This window comes from Musca autumnalis, unplaced genomic scaffold, assembly GCF_047663935.1.
Source record: "Musca autumnalis isolate F117 unplaced genomic scaffold, ASM4766393v1 scaffold_6, whole genome shotgun sequence".
NCBI classification, from domain to species: Eukaryota; Metazoa; Arthropoda; class Insecta; order Diptera; family Muscidae; genus Musca; species Musca autumnalis.
This window is the reverse complement of record NW_027412199.1, coordinates 3,234,644-3,261,363: the sequence shown is the minus strand read 5'-3', so window position 1 is coordinate 3,261,363 and position 26,720 is coordinate 3,234,644. Positions and strand designations below refer to the sequence as shown.

General features: G+C 33.4%; 2 protein-coding genes across 9 annotated transcripts in view; one reads left to right on the top strand and one right to left on the bottom strand.

The window, feature by feature from the left end:
- Positions 1–26,720, bottom strand: part of Ca-alpha1D (Ca[2+]-channel protein alpha[[1]] subunit D) — a 1,669,376-nt gene that overhangs the window by 1,576,923 nt on the left and 65,733 nt on the right. The window lies entirely within an intron of this gene.
- LOC141388110 (uncharacterized) lies at positions 3,682–6,293 on the top strand. Of its 3 annotated transcripts, none has more exons than XM_073958155.1 (2): positions 3,682–3,713; positions 4,003–6,293. In XM_073958155.1, the coding sequence occupies exon 2, from the start codon at positions 4,064–4,066 to the stop codon at positions 5,054–5,056; it is 993 nt and encodes a 330-aa protein (XP_073814256.1). In that variant the 5' UTR covers positions 3,682–3,713; positions 4,003–4,063; the 3' UTR covers positions 5,057–6,293. The 3 variants fall into 3 exon arrangements, with proteins under 3 accessions (XP_073814256.1, XP_073814255.1, XP_073814254.1); XM_073958154.1 differs by having other exon boundaries at positions 3,682–3,819; positions 3,996–6,293; XM_073958153.1 differs by having other exon boundaries at positions 3,688–3,896; positions 3,996–6,293.

The following is a 26,720-nucleotide window of genomic DNA, read 5'->3' as shown; positions in this document are numbered from 1 at the left end:
CATCCCTTCAATCCAATATTCAAGTCTTTGCTAATTCTTTACTTGACTTCTGAAATAAACAAATCGAAAAGATCCAAACGAATTCATTTGGATCTTTTTGATTTATGCACTCAAAGAAATTCTTTTTGAGTACAGTCTCATTCATTTTTATTTAAACCCAGCTGATGATGACTCATTTATTTCACAACATTGGGAAATTAGATCAATGAACTGGCAAACGGACGTACAGACGTTGATTTTAATCTTGATTGAGCATGCCCACGGACAGACGGACGGACAAACAGGACCACCCACGTTTATTTTAAGCATAATTGAGCATGCTTATGGACAGACGGACGGACAAACGGAATTCCAAAAAGTTCCCACGGTCAGCAGACGGACGGACAAAGAGGACCACCCACGTTGATTTTAAGCATAATTGAGCATGCTTATGGACAGACGGACGGACAAACGGAATTCCAAGAATTTCCCACGTTTACACATGCATACATATTTTTCCAGTGTACCACCACAAGCGCTATGCCTCAACAATGGTCATCGATTTCTCATTTGTACACATTGGTTCCCCTTTCCCCCTTAACTCTCCCAATCATATTTGCATTCATATACAAATCCATTGACAAGATCAATTTGAAGCACCCAAAAATTCAATCTACCCTTCACTTAAATATTAAAGATTTTGTCGCCTTCATCGAATAATAATAATAAACAAATCGAAAAGATCGATCGAATTCATATTCAAACACATAGCAAATACTTAGTACACTTTTCCTCTGACTTAAAGTAAAGCAAAAGAACCAAACGACATACACACAAACATACAATAAACACAATGCCTCAACAATGGTCAATGCTTCATAATTAGATCGATCAACAGACAGACGGACAAACGAGACCACCCACATTGATCATGGACACGATTCAGCATGCTTACGGACAGACGGACGGACAAACGAAGCCACCCACGTTGATCATGGACACGATTCAGCATGCTTACGGACAGACGGACGGACAAACAAACGGGACATGCTTCCCCCCAGCATAAGGAATTCCAAGAATTTCTCACGGTCACCCCATCTCATCGTATGCTGTTTGTTTACTTTATAAATGAGTCTGCGACCCTTTTTACCCCATTTGTTTACTTAAGATATGTAATTTGATACTTTTAATTACTATATGACTTGTAATTTGAGTTTTTTAATTGATTCTGAACTCTCCTCAGTACTCTACTGAAATATTCATTTGCGATCATATAAGCTGATTTAGCCGTTTTCGTCTTACAGCCCGTCCTTTTGTTGTAATCACGCCATCTTCCGAATGATTTGAGATAGATGGCTGAAATTTTGTACAGATGTGTATTTGGTCTGAGCTTAGATCAAGTTCGAAGATGGGCTACATCGGTACCGCCCGATTTCAGGTATGTTGAACATTTTAGCTACATCTTCAGCCCGAATGAGCTATAATTTGGAATTTAGTGTTCCCAGTGATTTAGAAACTTCTCTAACAAAAATGAAGAACATAGGTAAACGTTTTGTTATATCCCTCATATAACGATACCGCCAGATTTCAATTATGTTGCTTTAGCTACATTTTCTGGCCGATTTAGACCAAAATAGCTGTAATTTAGGTTTCCTATTTGTTCAGGTAATATCTCTACCCAAAATTGTGGACATAAGAAAAAAAGTGTTTTTCACTCTGGAACCTATCTCCGAACATTACATGGCTTTCCATAGAAAAATCATAATTCGTTTTGCGTCGTTTCACTTTGATTCGTGTTGTTTTGGAACGTATCTACGACGCAAAGCGAGGTCTTGGTGTAATTTAATATATCCTTTCAAATCCTGTGCTCTAAGGATAGTTGTTAAATACCTGGGTTTTATTCGATATTTAATAGTCTAGAGTCCAAATTAGAGCCCCGGAACCCCCTATATGAATTTAGATCATATAGTATATATGATCTAAATATAATATATGCATTTAGAGGTGGGATTATGCCAAAGTACTCTGTTATACGACACTTCTGGTTTGTACATGGTGCGATTATGACAAATTATCTATCCGGTTAGTTCTTGGATCTTATAAGTATCTCGACCTCATGCATCCAGTACCATTTCTGAACATTAAAAAACATTTTTGTATAAGGGAACAAATTCTATTATATTTCGACCTGGTGATCCAGTACTTATTTTCAATTCATATAATTTAAATATTGATTTACACCTCCTTCTCATCTTATGGGGATTTTAGTTCCTATTGTTAATCTTCCTTCTTCCTATTCTTATTTTTGGACATAGTTGGATCCACAATTTTCGAAAAATACTATTTTAGCAAGGCTTTGCTATAAATTTTTGGTTATCATTTAAGTTTTCCTTCAAAAAATAGACATTTTTCGGCATACTTATCGGTCAAAAGTAAACATAGGTGAAATAAAATGTACTCTTCATGAAAACTTTTTGCCCCTTCTTCTGATTAAAAACAATCTGGTGCCAATCAATACAAAAAACTCGTCCAAAATGAGCAAATATTTATATGTACCACGGAGTTGCAAATGTTTTGAGCAGGCTAAAATATGTGTTCCTCCGATATTTTACACATTTTTGTACATAAGTGTACATAACTGAATAATAATCATTTTTAAATCTTGAAAATAGGGTCAATAAAGAATCAAATAACAAAAACAAACATATTTCAAAACTCAAATTGTCCCTAAAAATAGATTGAATGTGATATATGCATCTGAGTTGCAAATGTTTTGAGGAGCACTTTTTACAGTCAAACAAAAAAGTCTACATACACCCTATAAATCTCGAGTTTTAAGGGTAAGGAAGCATTTTTATGAAAATCCATGTACATAGATCTATTTCATATCCCTAATAAACAATATTACATACAACAAAAATATATTCCATAATATACAACAAAAATATATTCAGTTGGTCACTGAGATTCAAATTGTTCTGACGTGTTTCTAATGGATCTGCGCGAAGTGTTTTAAGGCTTTAAATGGAAAATTTATAGCTTGCCACATTTGCAGATGTAAATTCCATTTTTTCTGTGCCACCATCGATATAAATGTTGGCGAACTGTTTGTTAAAAATACTAACATTGTTTATAATTGCAATGACTGTTTGTCAATTTCATCTGATCTAATCACACACATCTCTTCCTTAACAAATGAAGTTAGAGAGCTAAAATTCTTAATGAACTCCTCCCTGAGTGTAAAAGTGCAAGAAAATGTAAATACAGTGGATAATAATAAACAACCACAATGCAATGAAGAAGTGCATAACGTAGAGAATCAACATTCGACTTGCCGTAATGTTGTTGGTACGGTTCAAAGTCTAGAATTACCTACCATAACTTCAGTAGAACAAGCAGTAAACAACAACAAGACACAACGTGTCTTATCCAATACTTCATTGCCTATTATTGCTTCTGTTGATCGAGCCGTACACAACACCAGCACGCAACGTGTCTTAACATAAGCTTCATCTATCTCTTCATTGGGCACTGCAGATACAAATGCAGCCAACAAGTTTGCTGTCGAACCAGACCAACAAATAGACGAGTGCTTTCAACCTGTGCAGAAGCGTATAAGAAGAAGGGGTAACATTATTTTTGACGAGAATAATGTAGCGAATGATTTGGCAGTGGTGGCATCATGAAACCGTTGGCAACCCTGTTCGCTGTAGTGTCAAATTTTTGTGTGCTCTGTGCATTTTTAAAAAAATTCAATTTTTAATTAAATTAGCGTGTATACGTTATCAAAAGTTTATTAAAATTATTAAATAACTTATTGTCTAAATATTGTGCTAATTGGTGAAGTGTTATTAATTACATTTGTGCTAATAAGCTGCTTTTTTGTGTTGAATTTGTCTAATTGGCTATTTCGTTTTGTGCATATATTCTGTTACATTAGCTTATTGTGTTGTTGTAACAGCTTGGTTATCATATCAAAACAGAGTTGCCAAAGATTGCTTTTTTTTTAATTAAAGGATTAAGAAATTCAGCTACAAAATCTCCAAAAAATTTTAACTTATTAGTAAACTGAAATATAGTTAACATGGTCTGTTCATACGAAATATGTAATATTCGTGATGATAGTGAAGTTTGTGTTACATGTTGGTTTTGTTTAGATCAATGGCATTGTAAGTGTGCTCGTATGAGAGTAATAGTTACTGACATAATTAAAGAAAATGATGGAATTCGTTGGTGCTGTCCCAATTGTAGAAAAATCTCTGCTGATTTTTACAATTTTGCAAAGAATCTACATTCCGAACTAGTTTCAATTAAAGGGGAACTTTCCATAATTTGTTCCCGTTTTGATAAAGTTTCAAATTTGTTTAGCAAATATCCGGATTTGGACGAATTTGCATCGTCACCATCGGTTATCGGGCAGAAACGCAAAAGGTCGACGAAAAAGAGTACAGGTAAAACTGTTTCTAGTCGTAAACCTAGTGTTTCTCGGGATACTGTAGTACAATCGGATCCAGTTAATATTTCTGATACAACTGAATCTGGTCGTGCTCAGTTATACGCCAATGTTGTGTTGGATAAGCCTTTGGAAGTAAGCAAGCAGTTAAAGGAGGTTGTAGCAACTCCTGAGTTAATGAGTACTGGTGGTGCTAGTCTTGAAAAGACCTCACAATCTGCTCAAGGTATTCAGGAGTTGGCAACATCCTTGCCTGTTGTCTCTTCAAGGGGCTCATCTGCCAATGCAGGCCATACCCAACAACCTGTGCAAAAATCATTATCTATGCCTCCAGCTATGAAAATGGTATTTGCGTCAAGGTTCCCTCCCGAAACGACGGCTGACGAAATTTATGATTATATTAGATCAAGTATTCAAGGAGATTACTTTCTTAAATGTTACAAGCTTCGTTCAGCATTTTCGGAAAGTAGATCTTCTTTCAGGATTGTTACTAATCAGTCAATATTTAATCAAATTATATCGAGAGAATTTTGGCCTGTAAATGCTTTTATAAAAGAATTTGTGGAAAGAAACGACAAGTTAGCACATTTGCCTCCGCGAACAGCTACAGTTTCAAAAAACTAAAAAATTCTATTTCTATATGCTATCAGAATGTAAGGGGTTTAAATACAAAATTAACTCGCTTATATACTGATAGCTTCGGTTTTAATTATGATGCAATTGTTTTATCTGAAACTTGGTTAAAAAAAGCTGTATTAAATAGTGAAGTTTTATGTCCGAAATATCAAATATTTAGAAATGATCGTGTTGCTAAAAAAGGTGGTGGAGTCCTTATTGCAGTTGACTCCTCTTATTCCACTAATTTAATTGAAATAAATAATATTCCTGATATTGAATTTTTAAGTATATCCATTGAACTAGGCAATTTTAAATTATTTATAACTTGTTCCTATATTCCTCCTTCTTCTCAACTTGACATATATAAAAAACATATATCCGCAATCAGTTCAATCGTTGGAAATATGAATGAAACCGATCGAATTTTGGTTCTGGGCGATTTTAATATGCCCTCTGTTAAATGGCTCTTATTACCAGATTCTGAAGCTCTAACACCACTAACATCCCGGGCGAATGCTAATCAAGATACATTCGAAATTGTTAGTCGATTTTGTGACCTCAATCTTCATCAAATAAACGATATACTGAATAGTTACGATAGAATCCTTGATTTAGCATTTGTAAATGTTACTCAATATTTTGAAATAATTAGAATTCCACCAATTTCTATTCCTGAAGATATTCATCATCCCTCATTATGTATAACCATGACCCATAATCATTCCTTTGGGGAAAATCAGTCCAAAGTGTTAAAAACTGTCCTTAATTATAAAAAAACAGATTTTCGGAAACTCAATTCTCTTATTTCTTCTGTTAACTGGACATCGGTATGTCTTTGCAGCAATGATATTGATCTTGATATTAAAATTAACAAATTCTATGAGATCATAAATAAATTTATGCTTGAATGTATTCCAACTATTAAAGTCACAAATTCTTATAAATTTCCATGGATTACTCCTGAGTTATCAACTATAAAAAATTCCAAAAATAAACTTTTTCGTAAATATAAAAAGTCAGGTTCTTCAATTGACTACGCCAATTATTCTGTAGCTAGGTCTAAGTATACGCTAGAATCTCGTAGATCATATAATGAGTACCTTAACAAGATTAAAGAAAATTTTAAGTCCAATCCTAAGTCCTTCTATGACTTTGTTAATTTAAAAAGAAAAACACCTTCTAAGCCCTCTTTATTGAAATTCAATAATCAAGAATTTACTAAAAACACAGATATTGCTGAATGTTTTGCTACAACTTATTCAAGTGCATCTTGCCAAATTAGAGATACATATCCTTATAAATTATCTCAGATTGATGAAATTTACATGCCTTTCTTACAATACCAAGACGTTTCCAAAAGTCTGCGATGTTTAAAACCCATTAAAAGTCCAGGTCCCGATGGAATACCTAGTTTAATTCTGAAGCATTGTTCAGTTGCATTGTCAACCCCTTTAACTCTATTGTTTAACTATTCCCTTAAATTCGGTCATTTCCCCGCAATATGGAAAAAGTCTTATATTGTACCTTTACATAAGTCAGGCAGTCTGACTAATGTATCCAATTATAGAGGAATTGCAAAATTAAGTGCAATTCCTAAATTGTTCGAAAAATTAATTACTTCTGTAATTTCCCATAAAATTCAACCCATGCTAAGTCCATATCAGCATGGTTTTCGTAGTGGTCTTTCGACCATAACAAACCTTATAGAATTCACATCGAATGTAATAAAAGGATTTGTTCGGCATAATCAAACTGACACAATATATACAGATTTCAGCAAAGCATTTGATAGGGTTAACCATAGGCTTTTGTTGTATAAATTAGATTATATGGGCTTTAATACTAATTTAGTAAGATGGATATCTTCTTATTTACAAAATAGATCACAAACAGTTTTGTTTGATGGATGTGTCTCAAAATCGATTGACGTGCCATCGGGTGTTCCGCAAGGAAGTCACCTCGGACCGGTTCTCTTTCTTTTATTTATAAATGACTTGCCAAATTCAATAATGCATTCTAGATTGCTAATGTACGCTGATGATGTCAAGCTATTCATTACTCATAAATCGGAAAAGCAAGCTGATCTCCTCCAGAGTGATTTAAATAGCCTTTTTCAATGGTGTAAAATCAACTGTATGGACTTAAACTTAAAAAAATGTAAACATATGTGTTTTTCCAGATCTTCTTCTTTAATAAGGCAATACAATATTAACGGTTCTCAATTATTAACTGTAGCATCATTTGTTGATCTAGGCCTTTTGATGGATCGAAAATTAAAATTTAATAATCATGTAATTTCTATTGTTAATAAAGCGCATGGAGTTTTAGGATTTATAAAAAGATGGGCCAAAGAATTTTCAGATCCCTATATAACAAAACAACTATTTACGTCACTTGTAAGACCTATATTAGAATATGGTTCTGTTGTATGGGACCCTCAATATGCAGTGTATTCTGATAAAATTGAATCAGTGCAGAAACAATTTTTGCTTTTTGCACTGAGAGGTTTACATTGGAATAGCGATTTTGTCTTGCCTTCATATACAAGCAGGTTAAAATTAATTCGATTACCTACATTAAAAAGTAGACGCACAATGTTAAACACTATGATGGTGCATAAAATTTTAATGGGTAATATTCCCTCGGATTTCTTAATATCATCTATTAGAATAAATGTTCCTTGTAGAACAATTAGAAACTATCAACCCTTATTTAGAGATTTCCACCGCACGAATTACTCTATGGGAGATCCTATTAACAAAATGTGTGTAGATTTTAATTCCATGTATTGTAATGTAGACTTTGGCATGAGCCTTGACCTTATAAAATCTAACATAATTTTATTTTTAAATGAATAGTATATAAAAATGTATTAGTAAGTAACTAACTAGCTGATGAAGTAAATTCTGTAGCTGGTTTTCAATTTCCCTCTCATACCCCATCATGATGCGGATCATGGTGTGTACGCGATCCCTACGTAAAAGGGAGGTCGCCCCCTCGGTCGGCAGGGGTGGGAAAGTGAGGCGTGGGAACGTTCGAAAAAAAAAAAAAAAAAAAGAAATGGGTCCATATTTCTTCGTTTAAGCCGACTGTTTCTTGCGATCAAATAATAAATTATATCACAGCGAACTCTAAAATTGAAAAATCCAATATGGAGTGCTATAAATTGGTAAAGAAAGATGCCGATTTAAGCGCGTTAAAAAGAGTCAATTTTAAACTTGGCATTTCAACTAGTTTATATAATGAAATCTTCAACTCTAAATTGTGGCCTTTAGACATTAAAATACGTCCCTTCAAAATTTTTCAAAAAAGGACGAGCAGTTACAGAACCTTTGATTAATAGCTTTCATGGTTTGAAGATATTTTATCAGAATATGTCCGGTATTCGTACAAAGGATTTTGATATTTTGAGTTTTACGTCCCAGTGTGACTTTGATGTCGTAGCCATAGCAGAAACATGGCTAAATAATGATTTTTTTGATGCAGAATTTTTTAATCTTAATCTCTTCAATGTTTACCGGAAAGACAGAGATGCTTCCAGAACTGGATATTCACGTGGTGGAGGTGTTCTCCTTGCCGTTAAATGTAAATTTAATTCAAGTTTGTGTAAAATCGATGATGATGATGGTCTACTTGATCAAATTGCTATTAATATTACCTGTCATAATCAAAAATGCCTGTTATCTTTATCATACATACCACCTGGAAGTCATGATGACGTTTATTCCAAGCATGTGTCTAATATAGTTTCTTTGGAGGAAAGGTCAGATTCAAATACTTTTTTATGCGTATTAGGAGATTTCAATCTACCTAACATATGTTGGTCAATGATAGATGGAAATTGCTTCTTAACTCCAAGTAATATCAATAGAATCTCTGAAATTAATTTTATTGATACATTATCCAGTTTAGGATTGTTTCAAATTAATCATATTTGCAATAAATTGCGTCAATTTCTCGACTTAATTTTCATTTCGTGTGACTGTAACGTTAGGATATATGAATCCCTAATATTAGTCTCGCCTTCCAATGTTCACCACACGCCTATAATTATTGAAATAAATTGCTTAGCCTTTATAGTAAATACATCTGATTATTCCCCCGATTTTAACTACAACGCCTGTAATTTTTATGAGCTAAACTCAATACTCGCTGCCATTGACTGGTCTTCGATACTTCCTCGTTTTGGTGCATCTGTTTGCTATGATTTATTTTTAAGTACAGTTTTAAATATCATTAAAGAAAATGTTCATTGAAAAGAAAAAAGCCCCACAAGCTTCCCTGGTACACTAACGGTCAAAAAAAGCTTAAAAATCTGCGCGATAAACATCATAAACGATATTAAATTCTGGTAATCTTGACGATCATGCCAAGTTTGTACACTTTCAAAGAGAGTTTAACTGTTTGAAAAAATTTCTTTATAAGCAATACATTCTTTCTAAAGAATCCGAAATTAAGGAAATCCTGAAAGTTTTTGGTCTTTTGTTAAATCGAAACGCCAATGTTCTGATATTTCATCAACCATTAATTACAATAACTGCAGATCTCAATCTACTCATGATTTGGTTAATATGTTTGCTAATTTTTTCAAATCTAATTTCCAGATATCAACGAGTTGTAATACGACATTTCCTGAATTCAATACTGTCATTAATGTTGCCAACTTTCTTATATGTGAAAATGATGTTTCCGTAGCAATTCATAAAATCAAGAATAGTCTTAAAAGAGATTGTGATGGCTTATGTGCATACTTTTTAAAAATGTGTCGTTCAAGCATAGTTTCTGTTTTAACTTCAATATTTCGCCTATCTCTTGAAGAAGGTATTTTTTATCGATAAGTGGAAAGTTTCAACTATTACTCCCGTTTTCAAAGAAGGAAGGAAAGATGATGTAACCTGTTACAGGCCAATCTCAAAACTTTCTTGTGTATCCAAGGTATTTGAGCATATCATTTATAAAAAGCTTTTTTTGTATCAAAATCTATTATTTCGCCAAACCAGCATGGATTTTATTCAGGGAGATGCACCACGACTAATTTATCGCTGTTCACCGATTACGTTATTTCCACTTTTGAGCAAAGTAGCCAAGTAGAAGTAACCTGCACTGATTTAAGCAAAGTGTTTGATAATGTCTCACACAACATTTTATTAGCTAAGTTAGAAATGCTTGGCATCCATTCTTCTTTTCTCGCTTGGATTTCTTCTTACTTAAGAAATAGAGTTTGTAAGGTTGAAGTTGAAGGTTATGTGTCTAGACCTTATATTCAGACGTTTGGTGTTCCACAAGGAAGTGTCCTAGGACCACTTCTTTTCAACTTATTTATTAATGACATTTCGACATGTTTTCTTAATTCTAAATTTCTTCTATACGCAGATGACCTGAAATTTTTTTCGGTAGAACATTCTTTGCGTGATATTGTTAATTTACAAGTTGATTTAGATAGTTTAGTATCGTGGTGTGATGCAAATAAACTGTTTCTCAATCTTTCAAAATGTTTTCACATTTCTTATTCCCGATTAACTAATCCTATTCAGGCAACATTCAAGATTGATAGGAATGCTCTAATAAAATTAAGCACGTTCCGAGATGTCGGTATTGTATTTGATACATCTTTGACTTTCGTGCCTCATATTGATCACATTATTCCTGAGGCCTATAAGGTACTTTCTTTCGTTAAACGGAATTGCAAAGACTTCTCTGATCCATATACCATAAAATTGATATATACGTCATTTGTAAGATCCAAAATTGAATACGGTTCATTTATCTGGGATCCTCAATGCAATACTCACATTTACCGTATTGAAAAAATCCAAAAGAATTTTACAAAGTTTGCGCTCAGAAAGTTGTTTCCAACAGAAATTCCGTATTAAAAATCCAGGTTTTTGTTACTAGGACTTCAAAGTTTGGAATCCCGTCGAAAGTTGCAATCTGCTTGCTTCGTCTATGATTTAGTAAATAATTTTATTGATTGTCCAGATTTGCTGGCTTTAGTGCCCTTATTTGCACCACCAAGAAGCTTACGTGTAGTGAACTTGTTCTATATCCCTTTTCATCGAACTAGTTATGCCCTAAATACCAATAACTCGCACCCTTTTGCACTTGAATGCAGCAAACAAAGCACTTCAAAGAGAATCTAAGCCTGGTATTGACTTTAGTACATCAAAAGATGTTTTTATTGTACTATGTTTATCCAAATTTGTAATTTTAATATTTACTATATTTGAATTGTTATCTTAGTCTGTAAGGATTTTTTGAATTCCATTGACTAATAAAGAAATAATAATAATAATAATAAGGTAAGGTAATTCGAAGGCTTTTGAATGTAATTTGCCCCTTAGAATATTGTGAAAACTATAAAATTTATGAAAAAGTCAGGAATTCGCATAGTTTGCGAAGCTCAGGAGCATATATTATCCATAAGAACAACTTCAAAGCGCTCTAGGATTTCAAAATAATTAGTCCCACTGTATTTCCTGGGGTTTCATAAACTACCAGACTGAAAAGCTCAAAGAAATCTACAAGGGCCCGCCTTAACGAGCTATACGCGAAGTCTGGCATTAAAAAACGGCAATTAATCCACAAATATGCTCCTATTTTGTCTAAAATATATCATAGACAACCAGAGACATTCGATAAAGCAATAAAATGTAAATACAAATTGCTTATTTCATAAATTTTACGGTAATCTTAATATTTCATTGGGTGTATGCACACTTTTTCCCTATTAATTTTTTAATTTTTATAGAATTTACCGTTATTATGGAATATATTTTTGTTGTATGTAATATTGTTTATTAGGGATATGAAATAGAACTATGTACTTGGATTTTCATAAAAATGATTCCTTACCCTTAAAACCCGAGATTTATAGGGTGTATGTAGACTTTTTTGGTTGACTGTATATATATTCAGTGGCGGACAGCTAATTAGGGACAATAAATTCAGTTTAATAGATTACTCGATTACATTTAAAAATGTGTAGATTTTGATGAAATAAATTTTGCATGTAAGGTAATGCTAGAAGCACTATCGAGTGATGTCAAAACGTGCTGAGATTAACCAGATGTGGGGGAAGTACAACCCATTTTTCTAAAAATGGTACATATTAGACTAGCCAGCTAATTAGGGACATTAATAGTAAAATTCACTTTAAGGTTAATGATGTACATTTTTATACAATAACAGTTAGTTTATAGTGTATTCCACTGAATTCATAGTTTACCCCCGCCGAAAGTCCCTTAGGGGGCCGAAATATTACTATAATCCCTAATAATGTGCTTTAGGCCTTATTTTCCGTTAATGCCCAAAAATAGGCATATATTTGGCATTATATAACAAAAACTATAGTTTTAGTAACCCCAAACATCATTCCGAACCATATACTACAATTACCGCCCCATACTGGGGGTACAATTAACCTTGAATTACTTATTACCCTATTTGAAGGACGTGTTATGAGGCATTTTAAAGTCAACAAAACATGGTAACCTGGTCATCAGCATGCTGACATAATGTGTTAAAATCATTTTACACTTATTTCAACGAATGGAGCTTTTCGGCATGAAATAACATTTGTGTGTACCATTTTAAAACTACTAAAAACTTAAAAATGCCTCATAACTAAGCCCACAAATAGGATTTTCACCTTGATGACTTAACCTAATTGGTGAATAATAGGGATACGTAAAATCGATTTCGATTAATCGATTAATCGACTATTAGCCGCGAAATTTCTGAAAGTCGTAGTCGACTATTGACTGTGCGAAAACCGGATAATCGACTGTGTCAACTATTATTCGTAGTCGACCATTAGTCGTGGACGACTATTAGTCGTAGTTGACTATTGTGTGTGCTAAAACCGCGTAATGGACGGTACTTTTATACATATATACATCACGGATCGCATCAATGGAAATGGTCGATTATATTCGATTATAATCGGTTTTCGGCTGTTAACGAATAATCGAAAGTCGACTTTTAAGGGGAGTACACACTATCATTCAAAACTGACAGTCAACGTACTTTAAGGACGATTTTCCGGCAAATAAAAACTTTTATTTAGCTAAAAACGTTTGAAATAGTATATATACGGTATTATTTAGAGATTACAAAAGACATTTTTCAGTTAGGCTTTGATATTCACGAAATGGACCTCGATGACTGTCAGTTTTGCTTGTCAATGTGTACTATACTTTAGTACATTCTCAAATAATCGACTAACCGAAAATCGAGTTTTAAGTTTTTGACGAAAACCGTATAATCGAAAAGCCGATTATTGCATTCCACTGCGTATCCCTAGCGAATAAGTAATTTAAGGATAAATGTACACTCAGTATGGAGAGGCTATATCTAGTGATGTCTGGGGTTATTAAAAATATAATTTTTGTTATAAAGAGCCAAATAAATATGCATAATTCGGGTGCATTAACGGAAAATAATGTCTAGAGCATATTATTTGCGGTGGGGATAAAGCATGACTAATACAAGCTATTCTTGTATAAAAATGAGCATCAAAGTTGATTTTACTACTAATGTCCCTTATTAGCTGGCCAGGCTAATATGGACAATTTTTAGAAAAGTGGGCTGTACTTCCCCCAAATATGAAGAATTTCCGTACGTTTGGACATCACTCGATAGTGCTTCTAGCACTACCTTATATGCAAAATTTATTTCATCAAAATCTACACATTTTTAAACGTTATCGAGTAAACTATTAAACAGAATTTATTAGTGGAACAACAACAATGGGATTAAGCCAGACTATTTTGAAAAAACAAAATTGCAAACGCTATCCCAATAAAAAAACGCCACAATGCTTGAATTTATTGTCGATGTCGTTTATAACGTCATATCGCTTATAACGACGAAATCCTAAAGTCGCGAATTTCTGCCCTTTATATTTCACACAAATAAATATCGCTTATAACGTCATCGCTTATAACGTCATATCGGTTGTAACGTCGGTTTTATTGAAATATTTAAATTTTGCTATCGGTTATAACGTCAAACCATACGAAGAAGAAAAATGTCTCTCAATATTTTCTTTTATGTATAGTTTTTGAAGCTCAAACAACTACAACATTTCAAACATATGCAAAACATATTCGAAGACGGGTTTGGACAACTGAATTACGACTCACATGCAGGCGGTCCCAAGTCAATTAAGCTAGAATTTTTGCCACCCAATGTCACATCTGTTTTATAACCCATGAACGAAGGGGTAATAAATTCATTAAAATCGCATTGCCGGAATCGGCAAATATAACAAGATTATTTTAAATAATTTATTTTAAATAAAGCCACATCCTATATTAATGTAATATATCCGCTAAAGATTGAATTTAATATCGTTATTTTTTATTAGTTTGTTTTTAAGTAATTTCTACAAATGTATATAGAATGAAAAAGTAAAAAATTGAATTGAATTTATTTCCTTAGTAAAACAATGTATTTGTACCCAAAAGTCAGTATACATAATATAATTTCACCTCTTTTATAAATATCGTTTATAACGACCATCGCTTATAGCGTCCCATTTTGGTCGGTCCCTTTACCGACGCTATAAGCGATTTCGACTGTATATAAGTCATAGGATTAGGCATATTATATATTATTTAATAAACTAATAATAAGTCAATCGATAAAGCTATATACGAACTTAACGATAGCCTTTGATTCTCAAATGTTTCCTATAGTCCGCCTTGATAACCTTACTTTTAAATTTTCAACACAAATACTATGGAAAGTTTTATTCCTACCTTATGTGTATTTCTCTATTTTTATCACAAGTTTTGTTTGTAGTGCTACTATTGAAGTCCCAGACATCAAGCATTATTCTACGTTTCACAAGTGCCACATTTGCTAATCCATTTATACCTATGTAAATCATTCGATAATTGTCGATGATGCTAATGAACATTTTCAATATTGCCCTGCCTTTATAAGCAAGTATACAATATCTTACATGAACACATTCATAACATGCATGTGAACGATTGTGCTTACAAAATTTGAAAAGCTTAAATGAAATATAAATACCCAAGTCTTTAAATATGTATGTCAGTTCGTTTAAGATACTGCATAATAGTAGTTTTCAAAGTACCGTTATAGCCTAGCATATTCGCTATTGAATTATTATTGTAAACTATATAAATGAAGAATAACAAGCCGAATTTCCTATAATTTTGCGCAGCATTTCTCTACATAAATGTCGGAATAATTGTTTTTTTTTTCGTAGAAAGCTCATATCAGAGAGTACGCATTTCTTCTCAATATCAAATCATATTTCAAAACGTTAAAATATTGAGAAAATTATTCCTAGACAAGACACTAGGGTGACTTGATAAAGAAAAAGACTTCAATAAATACTTCATAATTAAAAATTTGTAAAAATGTTTGTATAAATAGAAGTTATCAAAATCAGCCTTTGTCTTCTAGTCATTAGCATTCAAAATACGCCTGATGAGCCTGGCTTAAACCACCAGGCGAAACGATCGTAGCGTAATGGTTGAGTGTGTGGTATTTCGCTAGAATCTAAAAAGACGTTATAAATTTTGAGAGCAATACAAAAGGAAGCAACTTTCTGAATTCAAGAACGAAGTTTTGTGGTATTTTTACAACAGATTTAATGTTGATATAAAAACTATGCAAAATATATTTAATTTTTTGATATAAAAACAATGCCGAATATATTTAATTTGTTAAACGTAAATATCAACATAAGTAGAGCCATTGTAAGTCTATTAGGTTTATTCCAACATGTATATAATGTATTTTAATTCATGCTGGGTTACATTGTCACATTATCGTATACAGACAGAAAATCTAAAAAGACACTATAAATTTTGAGAGCAATACAAAAGGAAGCTACTTTCTGAATACAGGAGCAAATATTTTCGTCATTTATACATGCCGATTGCAGTTTTTAAAGACATTCATAGTTGTGGTAAATATATAACATAAATTTAATTCAATGATACAAATGTTACATACCTCACATTTAATCTTTCCTAATTTCTAAATATGCTACACTACTTAAAGCAGTAAATTTAATTTTATGATACCTTGAAAAAAAATTGGTAAAAACGTGTATTTTACACACAAAAACGGGATTTTGTAGTTTTCGCAAAACGGACTGATAGTCCGGTCAAAATAGACATGCGTATAAGGGGGAAATAGCAAAAATTCCCACAAAGCTGAATTTTGGTGGAGAGCTAGGGTCAGCCATTAGAAGCAACGTCCTAAAAGTCCCCATCGATCCCATGTGTGCAAAAAAAGTTATTCGGGTTCAAAGGTAATTTTTGGAGGCATTATTCAGTTTTTTTTTTAATTTTTCTCAAAAACGGTAAGACCTAGCAAAAGCCGGCTAAAGTAAAAGTTGTAGATTTAATAATTGTCTACAAGAGAGGTCTTTATGATTCTTAAAAAAGACTTACCATTTTCGAGTTATCGCGATCTAAAGGTCACATAAAAAATTAGCCGCGTAAGTACATTATGAGACGAGCCGGTTAAGATAAAGACACTATGTGTTAGATACTTACGTAAGCTTTCAAACGGTATCAGCTTTGCAGTAATCGGTTCAGTAGAACCGGGTCTAACCCGGTTTTTAAATTTGGCCTTTCGGGTCGAATATCCGGCGAACCGGATCCGCAATAGTTGAAAATTATACATTTCCGTAATCAGTGCAACAAACCGTACCTTCGGACAAAACTTGAAAAAAAATCGGAGAGTTTTCGTTGGGGTCGTTCCCGTTGGGCTTTCGATTATACATGTGGGTTAAATGGGCTATTTTTGCATAAAATAACTCTAACATTGAATAACTCTACTAAACACGCTCCGATTTTGTTGAAATTTTTTTTAGAGGATAGCTATAATTTCGCTCTTCAAGAAAATGTATATTTTTTGTGGGGACTGTCCCGTTTACTTCGCTTATTTTAGCCGGTTCGTCTGAATATGTGCATATTTCCCTTATAAGTGCATAAAAATCATGTGTTTTTTAGAACTCCTATATCTCAAGAATGGTTCCCTCTAGGAAAAAAATTATAAAGGTCAAACTTGTAGATAATTTTCTTGTCTACAATATTTACTTTAGTCACTTTTTGATTAGATTAACTGGTTTCAAGAAATAAATCCGAAAACCTAAAAACCCTTAAGATTTGACCTTTGACCCCGAATAATTTTTTTTGCACACATGGGATCGATGGGGACTTTTAGGACGTTGCTTCTAACGGCAAACCCTAGCTCTCCACCAAAATTCAGCTTTGTGGGAATTTTTGCTATTTCAATGTCTATTTTGACCGGACTATGAGAAACGGTGTAAAATTAGCTGTTCACTACCAATACAATAGAAGAGGTACGTCCTGTTTCGGCATTTTGAAACTTCCACCCTCAATATTTATTTTTATACCACCACCATAAGATGTGGGTTATAAAAAATTTGTAATTTTTGTAATATTTGTCGGAGAAACCAAAATGTATATCTATATATATAAAAGAGCTTAGTGATGACTGAGTGAGTGAGTGACATGTATATCATCGCCCAGACGAAACCGCTGAAGCTAAAAAGTTGAAATTTTGACTGTGGGTTGGTGTTGGTGTGTAGGCGTGAGATAATGCTCGGTTTTTGGAAATTCGAAACAGATGGGTACGAAAAGTACTAAAAGGTACTAAATATGGTACCCTTTGTATTAGGCAAACGGGAAGAGCTAGAATTCTGAAATTTGGAATGAGGGTCAATGATGGAGAGATAGAAAAGCGTACCAAAGGGTTTGTGGAAATTCGACATATAAATGTACTAAAAGTTACTAAATTGAGTACCAATTGTATATTTTCAAGGGATATGCCAGAATCTTGGAATTCGATAAGGAAATCAATGTTGGGAAGTGGTGTTTATAAAAAGAAATGGTTTTGGAAATTCGTACTCATGTGTATGAAAAGTTCTAAATGGTACTAAATTTAGAACAATTTGGATTTGAGTGAACGGATAGAGCTGGAAACCAGAAATTTGGAACTAAGATTATTGTTTAAGTGTAAGATTGGGATATGGGGGTAGTTTTGTAAATTCGTACTTATGTCTTCGAAAAGTACTAAATTTGGTACAATTAGGATTTCGGTGTGTAGCTGGAAACGTGAAGTTTGGAATAATGGTGACAGTTGGATTGTTGGATTGAGATATGGAGGTATGTTTAGAAATTCGTACTTAAAAGGTACTTAATATATTACTGTTTGTATTTGATTGAACGGATAGATATTGAATTCTGAAATTCGGAAATAAGATTACTGTTGGAGTATAGGATTGAGGTAGTTTTGGAAATTCGTACTTTTTGCGCACGAAAAATACTAAATGTTACTGAATTTGGTGCAATTTGGATTTGGGTGAACGGATAGAGCTGGGATCCTGGAATTTAAAATTAATATTACTGTTGAAGTTAGGTACGGAAGGTACTAAATGGTACTAAATTGGTGAATGGATGGATCCTGAATCGTTAAATTTGGAATTATGATTGCTGTTGCCATCATGTTGTGGGTGCCATCGTGGTGCAACGGTATGCACACCCGCCTTGCACGCTGAAGTTCGTACTTATGTGTACAAAAAGATACTAAATGGTACTAAATTTCGTACAATTTGGATATGGGTTAACGCATCGAGCTAAAATCCCGAAATATAGGGTATTAAATGCTACCAAATTTTCTATATGAATAAAGGTGAAATTCTGAAATTTGGTTTGAGATATGAACGAAAATTACTAAATGACACAATATTTGGTTCAAATTGTTCAGATATAGCTGTAAATGAGTATTACCGTTGGGATATAGTTTTAGATATAGCGATGTAATTTTTGAAACTTATACATATTATAAGTACTAAATTTGGTACCGTTTTGATGTTGCATAAATTGACATAGCTGGAATTCCGATTGTTTGTATTAGAGACTATGTTGATGTTCGGATAAGGAGTTTTTGAAATGCATAAAAAGTCTAAAATTAGGTACGGAGGTCGCTAAGGACTTAATTATTGAGTTGGTATTGGAAATACAAGTGTGTTGGTGAAGCTTGAATTATATAATTAATGTGTGGAAAGTACAAATGTGCAATAAATTTGGTATTGGGCTAAGGAATAGAAGTGGAATTCTGATTTATTATTTATTTGTCAGGTTCACTGTTAGAGGTGGTAGAACAATAAGTGTACTAGAAGTATTAAATAGAACTAAATATTGAAGCACTGGTATTTAAATTGTTTATGAATATCCACCTTTAAAATGTATGGAATGTTTCTACATGAGATACCATTTATTTTTAAATTGACTGAATAGTTTACTATTGCTTTCATGTTAACGCGAAGGCGATTGCTATATAATAGAGTTGGGTAATCTAGTTCCTTGTACTAGTTCCAAAACGTATGAGTAACATCATGAAATATAACGTGTGATAGTAAGTATACGCAGTTTGTTCAAGGAAAAAATGTGGGCCATTGGAACTGCGAAGTGAACTAGATAATTCCATATAGTTCCTTAGGCACAACTCTTCTAAATAATGAAAACAAGAAGTCAAACGTAACTTTTGACTATTGTTTTACAAGAAGGTTTTTATCCCCTGAGAACAAAAAGGCCTAAATTAAAATGTGTAAAAAATGGACTATTATATAGGGGCCATGTCAAAGCGTGAGTATTAAGTAAAATTTTTTGAATAAAGGTTTTCCCGTACTGTTCTAATAAAACGTGGACTGAAATTTAAAATATGGGTCGCTATTGATGTGTAGGGGTTTGATATAGTATTTTTTGGAAATTCGAACTAAATGCATACGAACAAATTCATGTATGATACAAAAGCCAAAAAAGGTCAATTATATGTATGCATCCTTATACAAAATAACCTGAGTTAAAGGTGTAAAATAATAAAATCAATCAGTTTATTTACAAAAGTTAATGTTTAGAATCTATGTTATGTCGGCTCCCTAGCCAAAAACCAATATAATACATTTCATTAAACAACTACAAATGCACACCTACTGGGTGGACAGGAAACTTAATTAATACCTTCTACAGAAGTACACCTTTTATTCCAAGGAAATGACTCCAAATTTTCAAGCGAAAAGCATCATACTATGAGAGAAAATCCGTAGTTCAAGAGGTAGTGCATTCCAACCTCGCGCTACCCTGACCAAAAAAGACCTAGGGTAGCCATTTTTACAAATTCTAGGAATAAAAATATGAGGTTCCTAGAGGATTGTGAAAAAGGGATTTTACTTCTTAAAGAGCGAGGAGAACCCGTTTAAATAACATTATAGAATAAGAATAAGCAACTATTTTGGACAGACCTGTTAAAGGAACATCCGAGAAATTGAGTGACATTGAGGATTTGTATATTATTCTCTTTCCGCATACGAAGTAGCGGGCATTTAGCTAGTAACTATATATTGCTGACCAGCCTACAATTCTTACTCCATTAAACTATGACCATGATAGAACTCAGAATATGTAGGAGGAGTGAACGAAGTTTAGTGGTATTTTTACAACAGGTTTAATGTTGATATAAAAACTATGCAAAATATATTTAATTTGTTGATACAAAAACAATGCCAAATATATTTAATAATACTTAGCGGGTTAAATGGACTGAAACTTTTGTGTGAAATTGGTAAAAATTTCAATAACGTGGCGGTTAAACAACGGAAGTAGTAGTAAATATTATTACACAAAAGTTTCAGTCCATTTAACCCGCTAAGTATTATCTGATCTTCACGTTGGTTTGTACGCGTCTTCTTCATCATAAACTCAAACTTTGTTTAAAATTTTGAGGGTTATTAATTTGGCCTACAGAGCCGCTACAAAATTGGTTAAAATTTTGTTTTTGGTCCATTTCATTCACGATCATCAGCAAAAACTAATCAATTCTATTCTGGCCCGAACCCAACCTCCTTAAAAAATTAGTTACAATCGGTCCATAATTGCGGCCTTAAGCTTGTTTACAATTTTTAATGGACGGACACACATAGCTAAATCGCTTTATCTCGTCGAGATATGAATTTTTGCATACCAAATAAGGGGTCTAGGACGAATATTTCGTGGTGTTACATAAACTTTTGGAGAGACAATATGTTGGCGTGATACCAGTGTTTGCGAAACCCAAAAAGAAAAGAAATAAAAACAATTTGTGTATGTAATTTTATGTATGTTTATTTTCAAATCTTTGTTGTAAAGTTGGTGGGTTTCAAAGAAACAAGACTTTACCTTTATGCGTGTGTCGTTAACGAAAGCGAAAGAACAAGTGAAGTTGCAGATGAGCATAATAGCGCTTACAAGGTTGTGATCAACAACGACGACGGCAGCATTGGAAAGCGCCCCTTCTGCATCCGAACTGAGCGAATATGACTTTTAGGAGAGAGCGTGGGAAATAAGGAATATTCTCTCCCACAATCCGAACCAGGCGAATGTGACTCCTAAGAGAAAGGCAGAGAAGATTTCCCCATTTGAGCTCGAAAGAGCGGCCAATTAATGCGGTTAATTGTAATGCTGCCGAAGGGGGAACAAGGTATCGAACATATACATTGGCGTAACCAATGTAACGAACTTATACACAATATGTAGCATGGGATAAAAATGTGGTGCTCTACACAGAACCCATTATATATTAGGCAGTAGGCCCGTTATCTACCAAAAACTTTATTGCAATTTACATCAGAGGAAAGGTGAGTAGTTTTTTCCCATATGTAGTCTACTTTGCGAAATATATATGTCTTCAAGGAATTAAAATATCGACCAAAAATAAAATTTTTATATTTTTCATACAAAATTAATGGTCCATTTCACCCGCTAAAGTATATCAGATCATCATTCAAAATTGTAGGCATCTTTTTCGACCTATACTCTTACCCGGTGCAAAATTGCGTGACTATTGATGTATAATTGCGACTTCTAGCGAGTTTATTATTACACTACAAACAAATAACGGAATATATTAGGCTGTAACTCTGTTATCTGATCATGCACACCAACATAATTGGCATCAATTGAAAGGTCAAGCGTTCCACTTTCAAGCATATCTCACTTGTTCGGAATGTCACCTCCAGGAATTAAGATATAAGCTGTATATTAAAAATTTTCACAATTTTCACACAAAAGTTTTGGTCCATTTAACCCTCTAAATATTATCCGATCGCCATCTCAAATTGCAAGCTTCTCCTTTGTGGTATACTCTTACCTTATTTAAAATTACACGTTGATCGGACTATTATTGAGACCTACAGAGCCACAAGAAAATTGGATAAATATTATGAAGGACTGGATTTATATGGACTATATCCGACTTGATGAAATGTTGTAATACGATGTGCACATTTTGGACCAAATCGATTGCTCCCTTCGAGAGTTTTCGTTCACATGACATTGGATGCACATCCTCTTGCGGTTCGAGCATAGTAATTTCTTTACAGATACATATAGAATACCTAGAATATGTTAATAATATGTAATTTAACGTACACACGAAATCGCTTAAGACGACATTGTTTATAACGTAATGTCGTTATCCAAAAGACGATTTGAATCGGAATACCCTAAGAATGCGTGATGTCTCTATTTATCTGTTTTACCCATTTCGTCGTACTTGGTGTTCGATTTTTCGAATAGTAAAAAAAAAAATTATGGATGAAAAAGGTAAAATTTTAAACAAGTTTTAATATGTATATTAAGTCTTCTCTGTCAGCAAATAAAAAAAAATCGTCCCTTGAAAACTTCCTCTACTCCTCGATGGTGGGGGTGCATTTTATAAGTCTATATTTTTGGATACTTTTTTAAATTAATTTTAAAAAATTAAAAAAAACATGAAATTTAAAAAGGAATCATGGTGAATTATTGCCAAAACATAAAACCGTTTCTCAAAATATAAAGAAGATGATTTAGATGCATAAGCAGGACTTTACATATGTGCAAAGTTGACTGTTCGAAATTTTCATAAATGTCAGTGGCTATATCAAAAAGTGGAAATGTATGGACAAATTAGGAGGAAGAGTTATTATAGCCCCATAGAAGACTAAATATTAGATTTATGATGGGTAATACAAAACGTGAACCAGCACTGACACATTTCCGGGGAAAGTTTTGTAGGCCCAAAGAAGACTCAATACTATTCTTTAATAATTATTTCGTTCACTCTGGTCCATACTTTGCACATCGTAATATTTCTACGCGACATAGATCGTCCAAACATACTTTAAAGAATTGTATATATGCCTTCTTGAATAAAACCGTTTATAATCATTGCTATAAAAACACGATTTAGCTTAGATTTAGCCTAAAGCACGTTTTCGTGGGGGGTTAATATACATTTCAATGCGTTACAAACGGAAAAACCAGCTTAATATACCCTCCATTCGATGGTGGAGGGTATAAAAATGGCATATCTCATGTATTTTTTAACCGAATTCAAAGTTTACTTACAAATAATAAATTATGTATGGTATCTTATAAGCAGCCTAGAGCACGAGGAAAAGCATTTTCCTATTTTTAATGCGTTTCTACACTTCTATGACTATAACCCAACCATTCGTTAACCGCTTTAAAAAATATATAGCTTATTCGAAAGATATTAGTCGTCCATTTGCCGTTATAAAATAAAAAAATGTATATCAGAACAACTGCAGTTTTTTATAATTTTTCAAAAATTTTTGAAGGCTCTAGGGGGGGGCTGCTGCCCCCCAGTCCATAGCTGGCTACGCCCATGTATATATATATACTTAATGGTTTTTAAATGTTTCCTATTGTCCGACTTGATAACCTTACTTTTAAATTTTCAACACAAATACCGTGGTAAGTTTCATTCCTACCTAATGTGTATTTCTCTATTTATATCACAAGTTTTAGTTTGTTTGTAGTGATACTGTTGAAGTCCCACACATCAAGCATTATTCTACGTTTCACGAGTGGTAAGACCACAATTGCTAAATATATACCTAAGACTTTAAATATGTACCCTATGTGCTCTAAGGATAATTCTAAAATACAAAGGTTTTTTTATTTGAAAATTTTTGCCTATTAGGCAAAGGTCATTTTTTATTAATTTTTTAATTAATTTCTCGTTAGAGACGAGCTTACTGACCAAGATGCTTTTTGAAAAAGGAAAGCCGACGATACGAACCCACACAATCACCACTGTGTGACATGCATGTTTCGCCTTTGGTTTAGGAAGGCTCCTCAGACACATCGACTGTGGGGCGGCTTCGCTATCCTCTAACTTATTTCCTCTTTCAAATGCAAGTTGTTTTTTTACAAAGTTGAATTTTTTGTTCAAATCTTTGTATGGCTTTCACGACAAACGCTTAGCGTAGCCTTTGAAAGTTATGAGTTTGGTTCTGAACACTAACACGCCGTGACAACACTTTTTTCCATGTGTTTTTCAAGGACGTGGGTTCGAACCCCAGCCTGGCTCAAGCTGATTTTTATTTTTTTATTTGAAAATTTTTGCCTATTAGGCAAAGGTCATTTTTTATTAATTTTTTAATTAATTTCTCGTTAGAGACGAGCTTACTGACCAAGATGCTTTTTGAAAAAGGAAAGCCGACGATACGAACCCACACAATCACCACTGTGTTTTATTCCATATGTAATAGTCTAGAGTCCAGATTAGAGTCCCGGAACCTTCTACATAAATTTAGATGACTTATGCTGATGGGGTTCGATAAGAACTTAAAAATATATGCAAAAATTACTAGTTTTACGTGGTTATGTATACGTTTAGAGGCGCTATTATGCCAAAGCACACTGTTATGCGACACTTCTGGCGTGTACATGGTGCTATTTTGACATGTTATCTATCCGGTTAGTTCTTGTATCTGATAAATATCGCGACCTCATGCATCCAGTACCATTTCTGTCCACAAAAATACCTCCAGGGCAATATAATACACCTTCCACATTTTGGTCCAACTTTTTTATATAAGGGGACATATGCTATTATCTTTCGTCCTGGTAACCAAGTAAATTTTTTAGGTCATATAACTCAAATATTGATTTAAATCGACAAGCAGTACTCGGTTTCTCTACTCCAAAAACAATACCACATATTTTTTTGCAAAATTTCTACGAAAAATTAAATCTTTCCTGGAAAATACTGTTTTCCCAAAATTTTCCTATTTTGGTATACCGGTATCCTTGGTAAGTATCGGAGGGGTTTGCATAGATTTATCGGTGTCAAGTATTATTTTACCATCTGTTGATGACTTCCGAGAAATCAGTTTAATAATTCGTATAATTATTTGATCATCTCCTGCAGGAGATGTTCTTGTCCTTACACCTTCTTACCATCTTATGGCGATTTTAGTTCTTTCTACGCTGTACCCAGCTCTTTTTTAGAAATTGTGCTGTTCCTATGTCTATTTTTGGACTTCGTTGGATCCACATTATTAAAAAATTGCTACTTTAGCAAAGCTTTGATATAAATTTCTGTTTTTCTTAAAAAATAGGCATGTCTTCTTTTCGGCATACTTGTCTGTCAAAAGTAAACAAAGGTGGGATAAAATGTACTCCTTATGGAAGCATCTGAGTTGCAAATGTTTTGAACAGCACTGTATGTCAGTTCGTTTAAGAAACGGCATAATAGTAGTTTTTAAAATACCGTTATTCCCTAGCATATTCGCTGTTTAATTATTATTGTAAACTATATATTATGAATAACAAGCTGAATTTCCTACAATTTTACGCAACATTTCTCTACATAAATGTCGGAATAAATTTTTTTATTCGTAGAAAGCTCATATCGGAGAGTACGCATTTTTTCTTAATATCAAATCATATTTCCAAACGTTAAAATATAAGGTTTACCAAATCGCAGATTTATAGTAGTCTATTTTGCACACCTTGGTTTTAACCAATTTTTTTTTTAACAGTTTCCATTGTAAAAACAAAATTTGTGGTTTTCACAATTGATTGAAACAGCTTTTCTCAAAGTTTTTATTGACACAAAAATTCCAAAATCTCTACAAAATATATTTAACTAGTTAAACGTAACTATCAACATAAGTAGAACCATTGTAATTGTAATAGAATTTTTCCAACATGAATATAATGTATTTTAATTCATGGTGGGTTACATTGTCACATTATCGTATACAGACAGAAAATCTAAACAGTAAGGAAAGGATCAAAGTCGGGCGGACTGACTATATAATACCCTACACCACTGTGAATATGTAAAATATATATAGACTAAATTCAATCGCGCGTTCCAAGTTTCTTCGAAATCGGGCATATATAGCGTGTTTCGTGCACCAAATGCCTTAAATCGAGCGAAGATATATATGAAGGCTATATCCAAATCTGAACCGATTTTTACCAAAATAAATAGCGTTCGTCCTTTGGCCAAAAAAACTATCGGACAACAAATGCGACCTGTATTTTGTTTACAAAAATACATGGACAGACGGCCAGAGGGACAGACACACGGACCTGCGTAAATCGACTCAGAAAGTAATTCTATGTATATCCCTAAAAGGAACTATGGGTCTATCTCGTTTACTTTTGCATGTTACAAACTAATGCAAAAAGACATAATACCCCTTACCACAAGGTGGTGTAGGGTATAAAAAGACACTATAAATTTTGAGAGCAGTACAAAATGAAGCAACTTTCTGAATACAAGAACGGAGTTTTGTGGTATTTGTACAACAGATTTA

Coding starts and splice junctions, on each gene's coding strand:
- LOC141388110 (XM_073958155.1), top strand. CDS start 4,064: ATGGTCTGTTCATACGAAATATGTAATATTCGTGATGATAGTGAAGTT.